Genomic DNA, 20,560 nt, shown 5'->3' on the forward strand with positions numbered 1-20,560 from the left:
GGGGTGGGGGTGGAACTCCATAGCGTGGGTGGGGGATTACATGACCTTCGTCCAGCAGCACTGATCCAAAGCAAGGTTAAAACCCTATGAGATGGATGACAAATGTTGTGTTTAAGGCATTCAGGCCCCTCCAAAAGTAACTAACAACCACAATTTCAATAATGTCACTGCTCTTACAGTAAAGAATCCCCTTCTATGCTGATGTAGATACTTTCTCAACTATCTGTAGAGGATGCCCTCTTGTCGTGGTAACAAGTCTGGGTACAAATCTTCAGACAGATCTCTATAATGTGTGATATTTGTACATGGTAGTTGCCCCCAAACTACCTCCTAACTTAACCTCCATTTAACATTTCTTGGTACTGTGACTCACCCGCTCAATTTCGGTCAACCTTCTATACAGGTAGCTAAATCATATTCTGTTACCTGAGTAGTAATGTGTATGTAGAAACACTGTCAAATGCATCCTATTACATTATTTGGCTTGGCAGCAGCTGCCTGGCACTGGTGAGAGGAAACCAAGCACGAGATCTGCTCTTTTCTTCTTGTGTTGTGATAGTTAGAGCTGTCTAGACCAGTAAGGGTTTAACTTCAGAAAGTTGGGCTTGAGTGATGTCTACCAGTTCCATTGAATTACATTAGTAGCTGTGTCATTTACATACAGACGACCGTGTGCAACTTCGGACGTGAAAAACCTGACCTGTTTCACATCGGAGGTTCACCCTCAGACTAGTCAATGGAGGGATGCGTGGAAACGCAAGAAAATAGGACATGTCTTATCTTTGAATGGACCCTTCACACGCTCCGTTGAAACAATGGCCTCGTGAAAGGCCCCATTGAAATACATGCGTCCGTGTGACGGTAGTTTTAACGGCCATCACACGGACAAGTTACACACATCTGAATGAGCCCTAAGAGTAGATAATCTCAAAACCAAATCCTGGTTTTATCTGGGGATGTTGAATCTTTTACATTTTGTGCCGGTAGACAATAATTTGTGGTGGCTTCAGCCTCAGGATCGTGACTCTTCCGATGTTGGTGGGCCTCTAGCACGTCACTATTCTCTATATATTCCAGCTTTTTTTAAACCTCCCATTCTATTTGTTTCAATTGCTCTACCTAGAGCCCAAAACTGCCCCCACCTTGTAGCTAGGATACCGGCTGAAAAAATTGGAAGCTAATATCAGACTGAGATCAAGATTTTTTTGGAGCTGATAGTCAATTTTTTCAAAGAGTCTTCAATTTTAATGGAAGATGGATTTGTAGAAAGTCAGAAGGGATATTTCACTTAATTCTGCAGCGTAAATTATTCCTTGTATGAGCTACAATGTTTCACGTTAAAGTCAATGGTAATGTGTTTGCAGGCGTATTTAGATATTTACGCTCATACGCTGTGTGAACATGGCCTAATGAGTGAATAGATGAAAATTACCTATTTAGATCACTGGTTTATCTCTAAGTTACGGCGCCAGTAGTTACGGAGGTGTCCCCGGTGGTAGTTTGGTAAGGTCCCCGGGAAGTTGGATCGTTACAGGCGGTCGCGGTGCCAGTACAGACCGAGGCCCAAAAAGATGGCGATAGGGTGCGTATTGATGATCGCGCTCGGGGGGAGGTGTATGTTTGCTTCGAAGGTCCGTTGGCAGCGCATTTAAAGCAGGAGGTGCATGAGCGGATCTGGAAGGACGAATATGTCAAGATTTTTTCTCTCCTGCCGCTTGCTAAATTCAATTTGGATAAGAGCAAGCGGGACGAGAGTAAGAAGGATGAGGAGGAACGTCGGCGGTATAGGCTTATCCCGCAGACGTTCGTCAATTGGTCGCAGGCGTTTGCCATATTAGCCAGTGTGATAGGGGAAAAGGCGCCGGAAAATTGTTCGGCGTTGTTTTGCTATTTTGATGCCATTGGGGAGGCCCATAGGGCATACGGGGGGCAGGCGTGGCTAAGATACGACGAGCAATTCCGTCAGCGAAAAGCGGTTCGGCCGGCGATTCGGTGGAACCAGAAGGATATTGCTCTTTGGTTAAGGGTTACGGCTCCGGTTAGGCAGTCCTTTCCCGGGAGCGTCGGCCAGGGGGGCCAGTCCAGTCAGGCCGGGCAAGGTGCCGGGGCAAAGTTGGGATTCTGCTGGCAATTTAACGATGGCCAGTGTAATTTCGGGGCCACGTGCAAGTTCAAGCACGTGTGTTCAGAGTGTAACGGTGCATCCCACGGGGCTGCGAAATGTATGCGGAAGAAGAGGTCAGGGAACCAGCCCTCCTCGGCTAGTCAAGGGGTTGTCACCGGTGAGGGTGGAAAGGATGGCCCCTTATCTAAATGAGTATCCGGATAGGGCGGCGGCCAAGTTAATTTTTGAAGGGTTTTGTGTGGGTTTTATTATTCCCCCGCCTCCTTATGAGGTTCCGGTTACGCGGAGGAATCTTAAGTCGGCCTACTTGCATGCTGAGGTCGTATCGGAAAAATTGTTTAAAGAGGTTTCGTTGGGTCGCATGGCGGGGCCTTTTGTTGATTCGCCAATAAAAGATTTAGTGGTTTCCCCATTGGGTATAGTGCCAAAGCGCGAGCCCCAAAAATTTCGTTTGATTCAGCATTTATCGTTTCCCAAGGGTTCGTCGGTAAATGACGGGATTGATCACGAGTTGTGCTCCGTAGTGTATACCTCATTCGATAAGGCGGTGGGGTTAATTCGTGCTGCGGGTCCCGGCGCGCTGTTAGCGAAAACCGACATTGAGGCGGCTTTCAGGTTGTTGCCAGTTCATCCAGAAAGCCAACGGCTGTTGGGTTGTTTTTGGAATGGGGCTTTTTACGTGGATATGTAATGGCAGGGGGTAGGGAGACGGACAAGTGAGCCCTAATCTACTCGCCACTCTGTCCCTGCCTACTTGCAACGACCCGCCCTAGGCGACGGGGTACAACTGGGCGGCGGTCCCTGCGCTCAGTAAGTGCACGACAAACACGACAAACATACAAAGGAACACAAGCAAGGAAAAGGGGCCGTTGCCCACGGCAACACCGTGAGCAACCAGAGTGGTGAACGAGCCGAGTCAAGCCAGGAGTGTGCGAGGTACAAAACGAAAAGCTGAAGAGTAGTCGGTAAGCCAGGGTCTGTATGGAGCAGGATCAAAAATAGCAGGAGATGTAGCTGGGCCAGGAAACGACAAGGAAAGAATCACAAGCACCGAGGGACAGGAAGTGCAGGCTTAAATAGACCGAGGGCGGGAGCTAGCTGAGTCTGGCCAGGTTACGATAGGCTCTCCCACTCCTAAGCCTGCCAGCCTGAATGGTGGAAGCAGGAGTCAGTCTCAGGGAAGTATTCTCAGGTGCTGACTGATTAGTTCTGGGAGTTAACCCCGAAGCTGTGCCTGGCAGATCCTTTACAGTACCCCCCCCTTTTATGAGGGGCCACCGGACCCTTTCTAAGTGGACCTGGCTTACTGGGGAAACGCAGGTGGAACCTCCTGACCAATACCCCAGCGTGAACATCCCGGGCGGGTACCCAAGTCCTCTCCTCGGGCCCGTATCCTCTCCAATGGACCAGGTACTGGAGGGAGCCTTGGACCATCTTGCTGTCCACAATCCTGGCCACCTCGAATTCCACCCCCTCCGGGGTGAGGATGGGAACAGGAGGTCTCCTCGAGGGAGCCAAGGACGGGGAGCAGCGTTTGAGGAGGGAGGCATGAAACACGTCGTGTATCCGAAAAGACGGGGGTAACTCCAGCCGGAAGGAGACAGGATTGAGGACCTCAATGACCTTATACGGCCCAATAAACCGGGGAGCAAACTTCTTGGACGGAACCTTGAGACGCAAGTTCCTAGACGACAACCACACCAGATCCCCGACCATAAACAGGGGGTTATGAGAACGTTTTTTATCAGCCTGAGTTTTTTGTACGCTCTGGGACACCTCTAGGTTTTTCTGAACCTGGGCCCAGACTGTGCACAGTTCCCGATGAACGACCTCTACCTCGGGATTGTTGGAACTACCAGGTGAAACGGAGGAGAACCGTGGATTAAACCCAAAATTACAAAAAAAAGGAGAGAACCCTGACGAGTTACTGACCCGGTTATTAAGGGAAAATTCGGCGAGGGGAATGAAAGAGACCCAATCAAATTGACAGTCAGAGACAAAACACCTTAAGTATTGTTCTAGAGATTGATTAGTCCTCTCCGTTTGGCCATTGGTTTCAGGATGGAAGGCAGAGGAGAAGGACAGATCAATCCCCAACTTCATACAGAAGGCTCTCCAAAACAATGAAATAAATTGTACCCCTCTGTCCGAAACAATATTGACAGGGACCCCATGGAGACGCAGGATTTGTTTGACAAACAAGGTAGCCAACGTTTTGGCGTTGGGTAGTTTCTTGAGGGGCACAAAGTGGCACATCTTACTGAAGCGGTCCACCACCACCCACACCACGACTTGCCTTGGGATGGAGGCAAATCGGTGATAAAATCCATGGAGATATGTGTCCAAGGTCTCTGGGGAATGGGCAACGAACGCAGTAAGCCCGCTGGTCGGGACCTGGGAGTCTTGGACCTAGCACAAACCTCACAAGCGGCGACGTAGGCCTTAACGTCTTTAGGCAACCCAGGCCACCAATAATTTCTGGAAATGAGGTGTTTGGTACCCAGGATGCCTGGATGGCCAGATAGTGCGGAGTCATGATTTTCCCTAAGTACCCTTAGCCGGAATTGCAGGGGAACAAACAGCTTGTTCTCAGGAAGGTTCCCGGGAGGTTGACTCTACATCTTCAACGATGCCAGGTTCTTCTTTTTACATCTAAAGCGATTCCAGGTTCCTCTTTTGGGACCACCGAAGATGCTAGGTTCAGGTTTGTGCATCATCGAAGAATCCGATGGCACTGTAACACACACTGTGCGGTTAAAATTAAAAACACTGATGCATTACTGATGTGGCACACTCCCGGCAGTGTTCTGAGCCTTCACATGGAACTTGGGGTGCATATTCAGATTTTGGGGTGACCGCCCCAAAATGTCAAAATTTCACTCTGGGTGCTATCTAAGCACTATAGCTTTACAGGGAGGTGGTAGTGAAAGTACATTGATGTTTGGATGGTTACAGGATGAAAGTTCTGAAGCACTGAAAACAGCAGTTCTCCTATTATTGACTACCAGGTTGACTTTTGGAGCACAGAAGGTTCACATAGAGCTCACAGTAACATAGCACATAAAGGTGATTCAAAACTGCATACATTGATGCATTACTGATGTGGCACACTCCCAGCAGTGTTCTGAGCCTTCACATGGAACTTGGGGTGCATATTCAGATTTTGGGGTGACCGCCCCAAAATGTCAAAATTTCACTCTGGGTGCTATCTAAGCATTATAGCTTTACAGGGAGGTGGTAGTGAAAGTACATTGATGTTTGGACGGTTACAGGATGAAAGTTCTGAAGCACTGAAAACAGCAGTTCTCCTATTATTGACTACCGGTTGACTTTTGGAGCACAGAAGGTTCACATAGAGCTCACAGTAACATAGCACATAAAGGTGACTCAAAACTGCATACATTGATGCATTACTGATGTGCCACACTCCCAGCAGTGTTCTGAGCCTTCACATGGAACTTGGGGTGCATATTCAGATTTTGAGGTGACCACCCCAAAATGTAAAAATTTCACTCTGGGTGCTATCTAAGCACTATAGCTTTACAGGGAGGTGATAGTGAAAGTACATTGATGTTTGGATGGTTACAGGATGAAAGTTCTGAAGCACTGAAAACAGCAGTTCTCCTATTATTAAAGAGGCTCTGTCACCAGATTTTGCAACCCCTATCTGCTATTGCAGCAGATAGGTGCTGCAATGTAGATTACAGTAACGTTTTTATTTTTAAAAAACGAGCATTTTTGGCCAAGTTATGACCATTTTCGTATTTATGCAAATGAGGCTTGCAAAAGTACAACTGGGCGTGTTGAAAAGTAAAAGTACAACTGGGCGTGTATTGTGTGCGTACATCGGGGCGTGTTTACTACTTTTACTAGCTGGGCGTTGTGCATAGAAGTATCATCCACTTCTCTTCAGAACGCCCAGCTTCTGGCAGTGCAGACACAGCCGTGTTCTCCAGAGATCACGCTGTGTCGTCACTCACAGGTCCTGCATCGTGTCAGACGAGCGAGGACACATCGACACCAGAGGCTACAGATGATTCTGCAGCAGCATCGACGTTTGCAGGTAAGTCGATGTAGCTACTTACCTGCAAATGCTGATGCTGCTGCAGAATCAACTGTAGCCTCTGGTGCCGACACGATGCAGGACCTGTGAGTGACGTCACAGATCTGCACTGCCAGAAGCTGGGCGTTCTGAAGAGAAGTGGATGATACTTCTCATCAGAAAGCCCAGCTAGAAAAAGTAGTAAACACGCCCCGATGTACACACATAATACACGCCCAGTTGTACTTTTACTTTTCAACACGCCCAGTTGTACTTTTGCAAGCCTCATTTGCATAAATACGAAAATGGTCATAACTTGGCCAAAAATGCTCGTTTTTTAAAAATAAAAACGTTACTGTAATCTACATTGCAGCACCTATCTGCTGCAATAGCAGATAGGGGTTGCAAAATCTGGTGACAGAGCCTCTTTAACTACCAGGTTGACATTTGGAGCACAGAAGGTTCACATAGAGCTCACAGTAACATAGCACATAAAGGTGATTCAAAACTGCATACACTGATACATTACTGATGTGGCACACTCCCAGCAGTGTTCTGAGCCTTCACATGGAACTTGGGGTGCATAGAGCTCACAGTAAAACAGCACACATAGGTCCTTACTAGTGTGGTACTCACAGCAGTGTTCTGAGCCCTTGTAAGAAACTTGCACTCTGGGTGCTATATGTGGTATTTAGATATCTTTCTCGTGTGATAATACCATGTCATATCTGTTTTTAGATGGATTTCACGTTTATCAGTGGCCATTTAGCAAAAAATCGATAATTTCAAAAAATCCACATCCAAACAGCTACTGCATGCATGCCTATCACCCCTTCCTAAGCCGTGTTATGGGATATACTCAAAGAAGTGTTACAAACTCTCACAGGAGTTATGGGGGGGGGCTGACTTACATTTTGGGGTGAATACCACAACATGTCAAGAAATGCACTCTGGGTGCAATATGTGTCCAGGGGCTTTAAAGATCTTTCTCGTGTGATAATACCATGTCAAATCTGATTTCATATGGATCTGTGTAAAAACACAGATTAATTGGTAAACGCACTTATCTTATATTCATCAGTGCCTTCTACCAAAAACTCGGTCATTTCAAAAATCCACATCCAAACAGCTACTGCATGCATGCCTATCACCCCTAATTTTTTAGGATAGGTCAGAGTGTTAAGGGCTACATGTGTAATAAATATAAGGGATATTCAACGGTTAGTTTTGGAGATATTAATTTTGTAATAAAAATAAATTTATAAGGGAATTCCACCATGTTTATTGGGCAAAAGAGGGGTACCCTTTTAGAAAAGACGACAGAGTCAGGTGTCATATTGTTCGGCTCTGCAAGGTGAACAAATGGACGCCTAGCTCGCGTCCATCGGACCCACGAAAATCTGTGTCATATCTATTTTTAGATGGATTTCTGAAAAAACACAGATTAATTGGTAAACACACTTATCTTATATTCATCAGTGCCTTCTACCAAAAACTCGATCATTTCAAAAATCCACATCCAAACAGCTACTGCATGCATGCCTATCACCCCTTCCTAAGCCCTGTTATGGGATATACTCAAAGAAGTGTTACAAACCCTCACAGGAGTTATGGGGGGGGGGCTGACTTACATTTTGGGGTGACTACCACAACATGTCAAGAAATGCACTCTGGGTGCAATATGTGTCCAGGGGCTTTAAAGATCTTTCTCGTGTGATAATACCATGTCAAATCTGATTTCATATGGATCTGTGTAAAAACACAGATTAATTGGTAAACGCACTTATCTTGTATTCATCAGTGCCTTCTACCAAAAACTCGGTCATTTCAAAAATCCACATCCAAACAGCTACTGCATGCATGCCTATCACCCCTAATTTTTTAGGATAGGTCAGAGTGTTAAGGGCTACATGTGTAATAAATATAAGGGATATTCAACGGTTAGTTTTGGAGATATTAATTTTGTAATAAAAATAAATTTATAAGGGAATTCCACCATGTTTATTGGGCAAAAGAGGGGTACCCTTTTAGAAAAGACGACAGAGTCAGGTGTCATATTGTTCGGCTCTGCAAGGTGAACGAATGGACGCCTAGCTCGCGTCCATCGGACACACGGTTCTGTTTCAAATCCGTGTCATGATCCGGCCATTACACAACATTATACAGTATGGTGCAGCTATGGGGGGGCATCACAGTGTATGGTGCAGCTATGGGGGTATTAAATTGTATGGGACAGCTATGGGGGGCATTATACTGTATGGTGCAACTGTGGGAGCATTACACTGTATGGTGCAGCTATGGGGGCACTATATTAAAATGTACATACTCTAATATATTTTAACACTATGCCACTTACCTATCTAGTTTCTATAAAAACAGTAGCAAAAAACGTGTTGTAAAGGTCAGCTTAGAAACGATAATAAATATTACATTTAACCCCTTAGTGACCAGCCCATTTTAGGCCCTAATGACCAAGCTATTTTATTCGTTTTTCTATAGTCGCATTCAAAGAGCTATAACGTTTTTATTTTTTTGTCTACATAGCTGTATGAGGACTTGTTTTTTGCGGGATTAGTTGTGCTTTTTAATGGCACCATTTTTGGGTACATATAATTTTTATATTAACTTTTATTAACCTTTTTGGGGGGGATTATAAAAAAAAACTGAAATTCCGCCATTGTTCTATGCGTTTTTAAATTGACGCCGTTCACTATGCGACGTAAATAACATGTTACCTTTATTCTATGGGTTGGTACGATTACGGCGATACCTCATATGTAGAGGTTTTTTTTATGTTTTACGACTTTTGCACAATAAAAACACTTTTGAACTAAAATTATTTGCTTTTGCTTCGTCGCTTTCCAAGAGCCGTAATTTTTTTATTTTTCCATCAATGTAGTGATTTTTTGGGCTTGTTTTCTGCGGGACAAGACGTAGTTTTGAATGGTACTGTTTTGGGGTGCATGGGACTTATTGATTCATTTTTATTATGACTTTTTTGGGGGGCAATGGAAAAAAATTGCAATTTCGCCACGGTTTTTTGCGTTTTTTTACGGTGTTTAAATTACATATTAACTTTATTAATGGAGTCATTACGGTCGCGGCGATACCACATATGTGTACTTTTTTTTTTTTTTTTACACTTTTACTAAATAAAACCACTTTTTATGGAAAAAAATGGTTTGATTTATTTTTTTACTGTACTTTTTATTAATAATTTTTATTTCACTTTGATGACTTATTTTATTAGTCCCACTAGGGGACTTTACTGTGCGATGTTCCGATCGCTGCTATAATGCTCTGGTATACTTCGTATACCAGAGCATTATTGCCTGTCAGTGTAAATCTGACAGGCAATCTGTTAGGACGTGCCTCCGGCGCGTCCTAACAGGAATATGTCCAGGGCAGACCTGGGGGCTTTTATCAAGCCCCCGGCTGCCATGACACCCCATCGGAGACCCGCGATTGCATTCGCGGGCCGCCGATGGGTGACAGAGGGAGCGCACTCCCTCTGTAAACAAAGTTAAATGCCGCGGTCGCTATTGACGGCGGCATTTAACGGGTTAAACGGCCGCGATCTAAGTAAACTTCGATCGCGGGCGTTGGAGCAGGAGCTCAGCTGTCATCAGACAGCAGAGCCCCGGCTCCTGCCTGCACGGGAGACCCGTGCAGGACTTAGACTAGGCTGACGTGAAAAGGCGTCAGCCTAGCCTAAAGCTCATTAGTGACCGACGTAAAAAGGCGTATTGGTGGTCACTAAGGGGATAATGAAATAGGTATAGTGTATATGAAATAGAAATGATAGTAAATATCACATTTAATAAATGTAAATGTCCTATTATATTCAAACAATTGTATTATCAGGTTTTCAGCATGAGTCTGTAGTTTTATCTCTGTTATTCTCCTCAGCCACTAAAAAGGCAGATAAGCTTTTGTGCATCATTCAAACTCTCCTATCACAGGCTCTGTTTGTTGTTTGTGTAAGAGGATCTTCTTACAAAGCATCAACCTCACACTATAAAACAGTTTAAAACACTGAGGCATTTTCAGTCAGTTTGGAAGTTTTCTTGAAAGCTATTGACTGATCTCCTTCTTGGATTGCATTATTTTTTTGCTATTCACCTTATTCAATACTACACTTGAGACATTGTACCTGGATACCTACATCATCTGCATTTTGGATACGGCTTCTAAAAGATTTATTGGTTTTTTTACTCAAATATACATCTTTAGGACAACAAGTTCTAGTTACAGGAATGGAGTCTGCAGCCAAATTGTAAGTAAATATGTTTATTAACGTATATTTATGTCCATCATTAATGTTCAGTTCAGGCAAATTGTATAGTGAAATCATGGTGAGCCATGGGCTAGGGAAGAGGTGTCATTTTATTTTCAGTAGGCCATAGTGTACAAGCCCAGGCATTGTTCAGGTAGTTGAGTTACAAGCATGTAATCTGCAGCAAAAGTACAAGTTCATGTGTTTATTGACCTCTAGGATATACCCTAAAATACATAGCCATTTTTGTATAAAATACATGTTGTAGACTGCCTATAACATAGAGAGGTTACTATGAGAAGCCATGTGGTAGCGTAGAGGCCTCCTGTTTCAGTAGGGCGTGGTATTAAAACCCAGGCATTGTTCAGGTAGCCTGCCTGAAACAAATCAGTATGCATGTAGTGGGACATCTTGTGACTATTTTTGAGATTGCAGTTTGGGTATATTTCAAACTAAGCTATATTACTTAGGACATTTTTAAATCCAAAACCTCATGTCTTTCAACAGGCAAAACAGAACTCCTATGACATGCCCAGTATGTTACCGTACACAGACATTATTCTCTACATATCTGAGGAGAAAGTGTATGAGGTTCAGCAGCGATGAGGAGATAAAAGCCACTGTGGCATTGGCCAGGAAAACCCTGGTGAAAATTGCATCTAAGGGCACTGCAATCAGTTACCAAGAGATCATCTCTCTCGGCTCATTGGAAAACGTTGTCCCCTTCCTCGAGGACAGGGGCTTTTTGATCATTAACAAACCAACTGTGGCCAGGTATGTGTCACCCATGTCTGCTTATGTCTCATAGCTCTCCAGTGTTTACACTTATACTCACGTTGCTTTTTATATTTTACAGCAATGTACAATATGGAAGACCATCAACCTCTGCATCAACTGTCCTTACTGTGCCACATCACAGAGCGGCTGTAGAGGATATTGCAGCCATACCAGTCCCTGATGAGGAAATGGAGGTCACACTGATCCCTGCAGATCCTGAGGAAGAAGTTACAGACACACTATTCCTTGCACAGCCTGAAGACCCGAGGGAAGACCAACACAATGAAGAAGGCAGAAGAGCACATGAAGATGACAGCGCAGAGGAGGAAAGTGATAGAGACTTTCAGCTTCAACTAGAGTCTGAGGAAGAATCCAATCAAGAAAGCGGAACTACAGGAAACTTTGATGACAGGACACAGAGGTCAGTGTACATAGATACTCCTTACGTATTCTCTGTGGCTGTCAAATGTGTCAAATCTGATGTCTTGCACTTTTCTCCAAAATTACAGAATCCTACAGACAAAATGGACGGTGGACACAAGACAGAAGATGAAGGCTGCTGGACTATACAAGCGACATTCATTGGACGAACCAATACTGAAGGGCTTTGCCGACTATTTGCAGCACACATTGGATATGCCCAACTACAAGCAGGAGGTTGAAAATTTGGCAAGGTTCCTTTATTACATGAACCCGCAGCGTCCCAATCTGGACTTTGTCAGCAACATTGAGAAGGTTAACTCCTTTTTTACAAAGCTGCGTGACCTGAAGCTTGCAAATCAGACTGTCTTTAATTACCTAAAACATATCCGGAGGTTCATGACGTATCAGCTGAGAGCGACCAATCTCTCTGCACAAAGACAAAGGCTGTTTAAGTCCTGCAACTTCTTTATGGATGTTACAGAGGACATTCAAAAGAGGCTATCTAAGGGAATTTCAAGAGAAGTTGTCAGCAAACGGTGAGTTATGAACTCAAATGTATCCTTAGACAAAGTATGAAACCTCAAATAGGTATATATTTATTTTAGATATTGCTACTACTCTTTATTACTTGTGTATATACAATAAAATCATTTCTCTTTACTTTGTGTTTAGATACAAGTCATTGACAAATTCTATGAAAACACCCCAGGAATGTCAGAGGCTTTTAGTTGTGGCAAAGCCAACCTTCCTGAAATGCCTCAAAGCTGCAAAAGACAGACACATGAAGCGAGACACTCAACTTGAAATTATTTATTATCTTGAGGCCCTGCTTATTTTGAGGCATCTGCAACGGCCAGGTGTTGTCAGACATAAGACTGTAAGTAGCTTTCTCCTCCTCTGTTTTTCTGCGTCATTTTGTTTTCCTACCCTGTTATGGTTATGCTGTGGGGTGCTTTTTAGAGAAGTGTCTGGAGGCCTTATGGCTGCAGTTAAATACTTTTAATAGTGTAGGGGAGCCCTGAAGGCCGATAATGGTGTGAAGCCTGCATAAGGTTAATGTTAGCTTATTAAAGTCGGATATTTGTCTGCAAGAACAGAGTGAATAATCTATGTAAAAACCTTACACCTGGCTAGAGACAGAAATTATGCTGAAACAAAAGAGTGGCATATGTATAGAAAAAAAAATCACAAGTGGCTTGGCGTAGTGTTGGGCTAACACAATACAGTGGCAAGTACATTGACAAATCTCACACATAGCTGGCTCAGGGATTGGGCTGTAACAATACAGTGTCATGCACATTAAAAATATGTCACACCTGGCTGGAGCCAGATGCAGCTAACAATATAAATTTGTCACCTCTACTTGGTTAATCCCTTAATCCCTAGCTCCATGGCAGGGAGCAGCTTCTGTTGACATATTCCCATAATCCAATCTATTCTCCCAAAACCAGTAGCTACTGACATGGTATGATGTGAACTTAGAATTGATAGGAAAATTATATTCAATAAATAATTTGCTTTCCTGTCCCTCATACTTTTTCCTTTTGACTCATAGGTTTCAGAGTGGAATGAGAGGATCACTCACAGATATTTGGGTTTAGACCTGGTAGTTGTTGGGGTCAAGTTACACAAGACCTCTACACACCAAGTGGCAACCTATGTGCTAACAAAGGAGGAAGAAATGGTAAGTTTCTATAAGGCTCCTACTTACTTTATGGAGTTGTAAAGATGCTTTTCAATAATCTCTTTATTTGTATCCCTCCCCTAGTGGTTTAATGTCTACTTTGAGATAGTAAGACCAATGCTGCTAAAGAACAACATGCCAACAGAAGTATTTTTCCTCTCTACATCTGGAAAGGAAATTTATAATGTTTCCAATGACATCCTGCGGTACCACACAAAGTAAGTTTCTTAAAAGTCACCTGTCTTTATTCAATTCTAAGTGCTGTGTATGTATTATGTTTTTCTATTTTCCTTTCTAGATATAAACTACCCAACATCACCAGTCAGCTTGTCAGGAGGATTTGCGAAACTTGGACTCTCCCTAATTTTTCTGACTCTGAAAAGTGTCTTTTTGCCAAATATTTGGCACACACCAACATGACAGCGGAAAGAAACTATCGTGAGAAGACACTGACGGACATATGCCATGGTTATATGCTGGTAATGCAAGCCGGTGGTGAGCAGCCCCAAGCCAGCACTTCAAGGTAATTTATTGTGGGAGGGAAATAATATATACTGTATAATATTACATGATTTGTTTTAGAAGTTTAATGCTTTATTTTTTCTATGTCTACCCTATAGACAAGAGAACATTCAGGAAGGAGGCCAGGGAATCCAAAGAGAAGACATCACATCCCACGAAGAAGCCCAGGAACAAGAGTACAGTGCCAAAGAGAACTGGAGTGAATCAACTGACCGAGGAGAAGAAGAAAGCTTGGCTGATCATGATGATGATGATGATGATGATGATGATTGGACTTCAAGGTAGATAAACTCTCAGTTTTATTATAAATGTCCTCAGTTTAGTTGTGTTAGACTTATCAATTGATATACTAATGTTTGGTTATTTTTTCAGAGCACAAGTACCATCCTCATTGTTCATCCGAACACGGTCCAGGGCACAGAGGGGAAGGGAGCTCCTCTGGGTAATAATAAAATACATTTATTGACCTTACTTTGTAAACTAATATGCTTATTAAACTGTGTGTCTCACATTTTGTTTTAACATCAGTATTTATTTTCTTCTTTTATCAAAGGGCTGAAGTGACGTCGAGGGATACATCACTATCTGCAATCAAAAGAGTCCCTGTTGTTCTGGTCAGGCGCATCGATAGTTAATTTCCTTTAGACATATATATATACATACATATAAATACATACATATACTTAGAGGCTACTTAAACATATGCATTGAAATTGCCATAAGAAATATATATATATATATATATATATATATATATATATATATATATATATATATATATATATTATCAATAACTAAATAAATTATTATATTAAAAATTAACTCAACTTTACAGAATACTAAAACAAAAGTGTGGTATGTGTATTGAAATATTTCACACGTGGCTGAAACATGTGTTTGGCTGAAACAATACAGTGGCAATTATGACTGTCCCCTGGCCGGAGCCAGCTTAGTCTAACAATATAAATGTGTCACCTCCACTCTGCCAGTATCGACACCTTGGCATGGACTAATATATTTTAACACTATTCCACATTCTAATCTGGTTTCTATGCAAACAGTATCTAGAAACATGTTGTAAAGGTCAGTTTAGAAACGATAGTAAATATTACATTTAATAGATGTATATGAAATAGGTACACATTTTTAAAATAAAGTGATTTATTCAATCAATGCAGAGATGTGACTTTTGTGTCCAGCCTTAGGACTGTTCTCAAGCTTGCCACATCTCTTCATTAATTGAATAAATCATTTTACTTTGCTTATATTGGTGTGCAGCATAATTTATTTTCAATATACTACATGTCCATGGATCAGGATTACTTCTGTGCACAGGTTACTATAGTGGGATTTGGTATAGAGTGATATATATATATATATATAAGTACATATACATCTGTATTGACATATACATATGTATTGTATGAGATGACAAAAGCCCTGGAAACTAAAGTATGTGAGCCAGCGGTCAAAGAAAAAAACCAAAAAATGTCCACACAAAAGGTGAGAAATGTTTTGCCTGCAAGCTTTATACATGTTGTGGAAATATATTTTTCTTGCATGTGATAATAATATATATTGTTTTGTATATGTATTTATTGTATATAAATACATGTACTTAGAGGCATATGCATTAAAATTGACATAAGAAATATATATACATTTAGCATTGGATGCTTACATTAGCTTGTGTTTGTAAGGGGTTTTTGCTAACTTGCACACATTTTCCTCTAGGTGTTAGCCACACCCCCTAAACCTAGTTTTCACACCTTACAAAAATGTAAATGTTTCCCAACTTTCTGTTTAAAAGGAGCAGTACTGAGTCCAGTCTCTCACAACACTTTGAACAATTTACTGAAGCTCAGCTCTCTCTACTAGACTGATCTACACGGATTGTTCTGCTGTCTAGCTACTGGACTGGACTGATCTGAAAGGATTCACTCCATTTACTACCTCTGTTTGCACCCTTTTGCCTTTTACTTCTTGAGCTTTTTTAAAAGCTTTATTAATTGTTTTATCTTATATTCTACAGGTCTATCTCAAGCCTAAAAATGCCATCCAAAGCGTAAGTATCTTTGTCTGTCTCATTCTTAGTTTACTAACAGTCCTAATGATATGCATCAATCCTCTACAATGTTATTAATATAACTCTAATCTTTATTTTTTTTTTCTTAAACAGGCAAAACAGGACCCCAATGACATGCCCCATCTGTTACAAGACAGAGTTGATGCTGGGTACCCACCTGCACAGAAAATGCATGAAGCACAGCAGCGATGAGGCTATAAAGGCTACCCTTGCTATTGCTAGGAAAAACTTGACAAATGTAGCATCTAAAGGCCTTGCAATTCACTACCATGAGGTTTCTCAGCTGGTATGTGCTGGAAAATGCATGGAAAACCTCCTCGAGTTCCTCAGTGGCCGTGGGTTCACAATCCTCAACACCCCTCCTGTGCCAAGGTAAGTACTATTACAATAACTAGAGTATTGGTCTCATATAAAAAAAAATGCATTTGTATTATATTTTTGTATGCATTTTTCTAATATCATTCATTTTGTCTTTCCACTTTTAAGGTCTGATACAGTCAGAAATGATAATTCCGAAGTTGAGATGACAAAAGCCCTGGAAACTAAAGTATGTGAGCCAGTGGTCAAAGAAAAAAACAAAAAATGTCCACACAAAAGGTGAGAAATGTTTTGCCTGCAAGCTTTATACATTAAACCGAGCAAAGAAAGAACCAAGGAGTCTTTAAGTCAAAAAATATATATAGTCTTTTTATTCAACAATATTACACTATTAATACAATATGAATTTCTAAAAATGAATCACAAATAAAAGCATGGCCACCACATGAGTCAAATATAGGTCAAAATATAATCATGTGAATAGGTATATACCTCAAGACAAAGATGTCAAGTAACATGAGGTGAGATATACAAGCTACAGGTAATATGTTAATACTGCTTGCAGAGTGGGTGAAAGGGATGTAACTCACAATTATGCAAAGTGCAATTGAGACAGGACTATTACACCAAATCATGTAGTGTCCACAACGACTAATGCATGTCTGAATACTGGGATGATACCCGTGTGCGTATTAGAACCCAGACAACAACCAGCAGCAAGTGGTGAAAAACGAAGTGCTAGCAGAGTACTAACCCATGTAGCTGAGACTCCAAGAATGGCGGCCGGCCCCAACGCGTTTCGGCTTCCGCCTATACATGTTGTGGAAATATATTTTTCTTGCATGTGATAATAATATATATTGTTTTGTTTAATAGCTGTCAACAGTCAGATGATGTCATAATGGAGGAGGAGGAAGAAGAAGAAGAATCAGAATCAGAAGAAGTCACGACAAGCGACTCTGACAAGGAAAATGATGAAGGCACTATGGAAGATAAGGATGAACGGCCAGAGGATGCGGAAAAAGAAGAGAACAATGCGAGGGACCAGGAAACACTGGCTGACGAGCCCAAGATATCCTGGAACAACCCATTGAGGAAGAAAATGTCAGAAGCTGGATTCTACAAGAGGCATTCTCTGAACTCTGAGTTGATCGCTGGTTTTGTCAACCACCTTAGAACAGGCTTAGGCGTCGTCAGATACAAACAGGAGGTAAGCACCAAATCATCATGTAAGTAACATAGATCTATGTAAGATTCTGTTCCTTTTAATTAATCCCATTTCATCATTATAGGCAGAGAACGTTGCTCGCTTCCTGTATTTTATAGACAGCAAGAAGCCATCTCTGAAATTTGTCGACGACATTGAGGAGACACACAAGTACTTTGACAAGCTGCTGGCAATCGGAAACACTCATCAAACCGTCTTCAATTATCATAAGAATGTGAAGCGTTTCGTCTCTTATCTGAAAAATGTCAAATGTCAAAAGCACAAAGACAGAAAGACCTACAAAGCAGTCAAAAATTACTTGTCTGCTCTTTCTGTTAGTCAAAAGAGGCTACACAAAGGAATTTCCAAGGAGATTGTTGCAAAGAAGTAAGTCTAAGAAAAGTTTTATGAGGTCTTAGAATAGATTGACAAAAACACAATTTAATATGTATTAATGATTTCTTCTGCCTTTTCATTTGTTAAACTGCTTTTATTTTCTTTCAATAGACATAAGCGCATATTTCAGACCGTTTTAAAGCCTGACGATTTGAGAACGTTGTTGAAAGTTGCTGGACCCACTTTCCAAATGGTGTTGAGGATGGCTGAAAATGGCGATACACTCCTTGATAGCGAAAAATTAACAATCATCAATTATTTGGAGTCCATCATTGTCTTAAAAAAAATGCAACGACCTGGGGTGGTCCAAAATATGACAGTAAGTAACCTTTGTTTTTTTGTTTTTTTTTTAATGCTGTCTTTGAACATTTGTGCAGTGCTTGTTTTCACAATTTATTTATCTTGTAGGTCAATGAATGGAAAGAAAGAGTAGCAGGAAAAGAGAGCAGCGTGGTAATATCTTTCCTGGAACACAAGACTGCAACACAACAAGCAGCAACATTGATTCTAGATAAAGAAGAGGAAAAGGTATGAATCTTACAGTATAATGTAATCTACGGCACCTCTCATCTATCATTCTTTCGTTCATCAATCTCACGACTATGTATTTTTTTTCCAGTGGTTTGAAATATATCACAACTTAGTGAGGCCTACGCTTTTGAAGACGAACAAAACTATTGCCAACTTCTTTATCTCCACCTCCGGAGAAAGGCTATACAATGTTTCAAACGATGTAGCAAGATTTCATACAAGGTAAGTTCTTATTAGTGACAGTTAGATTTCCACTCTACATGCCAACGTTATAAACTATTCTTTTAATAATAATTTCTTCTATTGTATAGATTTGGATTAAAGCCAGTGAGCAGCCAGGTGGTCAGGAGAATGTCAGAGACCTTTGTGTCCTCAAATTGCAGAAATCCCAATGAGACACAAATATTCTCAAAATTATTGGCGCATTCAAACATCACTGCAGAGCGGGTCTACTGTGAGAAGACCATAGACAACATGATAAAGGCATCATTGTTGCCGGACAGAATTCAACGGGAATTGGAAGAGCAGGCTTCCACCTCAAAGTAAGTACCAGAGCAATAATATGTTCATATTCTTGACCCTTGGTTTTGCTCTTTTCTATTATCTCTTTCACTAAAATAATTGTGTCTTTTGCAGAGCTGCGATGGAAGATATTCTAATAATGGGTACAGCACAAGACAATATACCTCCTGCAATCTGCTCTAAGGAGGTAGAATTTGAAAGATTTACAGGCAAGTATCCCCTCACTGTGGAGAAGGATCCACCAGCGCTTAAAAGATGCAATGCAGAGTCCACAATCCATGGACAACATCTGTACGATCGGTGGAGGAAACTGCAGAACAGAATGCGAGTGGACTACATAATAGGTAAGAATGATGTTCATTCTTTTTTTGTTCTCTCTATCACAATACAATATTAATACTAATTATTAATCATCTATATGACCTTTTAATCATAGGATTGCTTCAGGACCACCGGCCGGAAGAAGACGAAATAAAGAGGGCTATAGGACATCAGCTCTGGGGAAAAAACCGTCCAAGAGTAAAAGACATTTTGGACCAATGGAAGAAGAAATAAGAAGCTTATAAATTATGGACTTTTGATGGACATTAAAATGCACAGGGAACAAAAGCACTTTTATTTGTTGGGTTCTGGGATGTTTGGATGTATTCAATAAATTGATATATATTTTTTTATTTAATGAGCTACGCTGTTTCCGTGACTCCAATAGTAGTGAATGGCAGTTACAGAAGCAGCGTAGTATGTCTCATTCTTAGTTTACTAACGGTCCTAACGATATGCATTAATCTTCTTCAATGTTATTAATGTAACTGTAATCCTTATTCATTTTTTCTTAAACAGGCAAACCAGGACCCCAATGACCTGCCCCATCTGCTATAAGACAGAGTTGATGCTGGGAACCTGCACAAAAAATGCATGAAGCACAGCAGCGATGAGGATATAAAGGCTACCCTTGCTATTGCTAGGAACAACTTGGCAAATGTAGCATCTAAAGGCCATGCAATTCACTATCATGATGTTTCTGAGCTGATATGTGCTGGAAAATGCATGGAAAACCTCTTTGGGTTCCTCAGTGATCGTGGGTTCACAATCATCAACTGTCTTATAGCAGAGGTCATTGGGGTCCTGGTTTGCCTGTTTAAGAAAAAATAAATAAAGATTAGAGTTATATTCATAAAATTGTAGAGGATTAATGAATACAATTAGGACCGTTAGTAAAGTAAGCATGAGATACTAATTATTAATAATCTATGATCTTTCAATCATAGGATTGCTTCAAAACCACCGGCCGGAAGAAGAGAAAATAAAGAGGACTTTAGGACATCAGCTCTGGGGAAAAAAGGTCCCAGAGCAAAATACATTTTAGACCAATGGAAGAAGAAATAAGAATCTTAAAAACATGGACTTAAAATGCACAGAGAACAATAGCACTTTTATTTGTTGGGTTCTGGGATGTTTGGATGTATTCAATAAATGTATATATTTTTTAATCTTCATAAAAACTGTGTTGCGGCTGAGCGAGATGTTTTGTGATCATGAAAAACGTTATATGTTCGTGAGTTATGTAAACAGCGTAACTCGCTGAGTTTTTCATTAGAACTAAATTGTAAGCGTGTAAAAATAGCCGTCGCTCACAAGGCTTTTGTGGTCC

At 41.3% G+C, this 20,560-nt stretch overlaps 2 protein-coding genes and 2 long non-coding RNA genes across 6 annotated transcripts in view; 3 read left to right on the forward strand and 1 right to left on the reverse strand.

Moving 5' to 3' along the window:
* The window catches only part of LOC142698986 (uncharacterized), a 255,149-nt gene that overhangs the window by 30,730 nt on the left and 203,859 nt on the right, over nt 1-20,560 (reverse strand). The gene's annotated exons all lie outside the window — the stretch shown is intronic.
* The window catches only part of LOC142698999 (uncharacterized), a 66,045-nt gene that overhangs the window by 2,012 nt on the left and 43,473 nt on the right, over nt 1-20,560 (forward strand). The gene's annotated exons all lie outside the window — the stretch shown is intronic.
* LOC142699001 (uncharacterized) lies at nt 9,641-14,265 on the forward strand. Its single transcript, XM_075847949.1, has 9 exons — nt 9,641-10,443; nt 10,951-11,217; nt 11,300-11,641; nt 11,730-12,179; nt 12,316-12,520; nt 13,199-13,327; nt 13,412-13,545; nt 13,626-13,850; nt 13,948-14,265. The coding sequence occupies exons 1-9, from the start codon at nt 10,424-10,426 to the stop codon at nt 14,132-14,134; spliced, it is 1,959 nt and encodes a 652-aa protein (XP_075704064.1). The 5' UTR covers nt 9,641-10,423; the 3' UTR covers nt 14,135-14,265.
* On the forward strand, nt 14,402-20,411 carry LOC142699000 (uncharacterized). 3 transcript variants are annotated; one of them, XM_075847947.1, is made up of 12 exons: nt 14,402-14,463; nt 15,882-15,914; nt 16,029-16,307; nt 16,422-16,532; nt 17,130-17,463; nt 17,546-17,847; nt 17,968-18,175; nt 18,265-18,384; nt 18,476-18,609; nt 18,699-18,929; nt 19,024-19,253; nt 19,346-20,411. In XM_075847947.1, exons 2-12 carry the CDS (start codon nt 15,901-15,903, stop codon nt 19,462-19,464), a joined length of 2,082 nt encoding a protein of 693 aa, XP_075704062.1. In that variant the 5' UTR covers nt 14,402-14,463; nt 15,882-15,900; the 3' UTR covers nt 19,465-20,411. The 3 variants fall into 3 exon arrangements, with proteins under 3 accessions (XP_075704062.1, XP_075704063.1, XP_075704061.1); XM_075847948.1 differs by lacking the exon at nt 14,402-14,463 and adding an exon at nt 14,691-14,932; XM_075847946.1 differs by lacking the exon at nt 14,402-14,463 and having other exon boundaries at nt 14,691-15,914.

The sequence above is a fragment of the Rhinoderma darwinii genome, unplaced genomic scaffold (assembly GCF_050947455.1).
Source record: "Rhinoderma darwinii isolate aRhiDar2 unplaced genomic scaffold, aRhiDar2.hap1 Scaffold_106, whole genome shotgun sequence".
Taxonomy (NCBI): Eukaryota; Metazoa; Chordata; class Amphibia; order Anura; family Rhinodermatidae; genus Rhinoderma; species Rhinoderma darwinii.

What these genes read in the sequence shown, in the direction of transcription:
- LOC142699001 (XM_075847949.1), top strand. Translation starts at nt 10,424, where the DNA reads ATGGAGTCTGCAGCCAAATT. An exon ending in AACAAACCAACTGTGGCCAG is followed by an intron (nt 11,218 to 11,299) that starts GTATGTGTCACC and finishes TATATTTTACAG; the next exon opens with CAATGTACAATATGGAAGAC. An exon ending in CCCCAAGCCAGCACTTCAAG is followed by an intron (nt 13,851 to 13,947) that starts GTAATTTATTGT and finishes TCTACCCTATAG; the next exon opens with ACAAGAGAACATTCAGGAAG.
- LOC142699000 (XM_075847947.1), top strand. An exon ending in AACACCCCTCCTGTGCCAAG is followed by an intron (nt 16,308 to 16,421) that starts GTAAGTACTATT and finishes TCCACTTTTAAG; the next exon opens with GTCTGATACAGTCAGAAATG. An exon ending in AAGGAGATTGTTGCAAAGAA is followed by an intron (nt 17,848 to 17,967) that starts GTAAGTCTAAGA and finishes TTCTTTCAATAG; the next exon opens with ACATAAGCGCATATTTCAGA.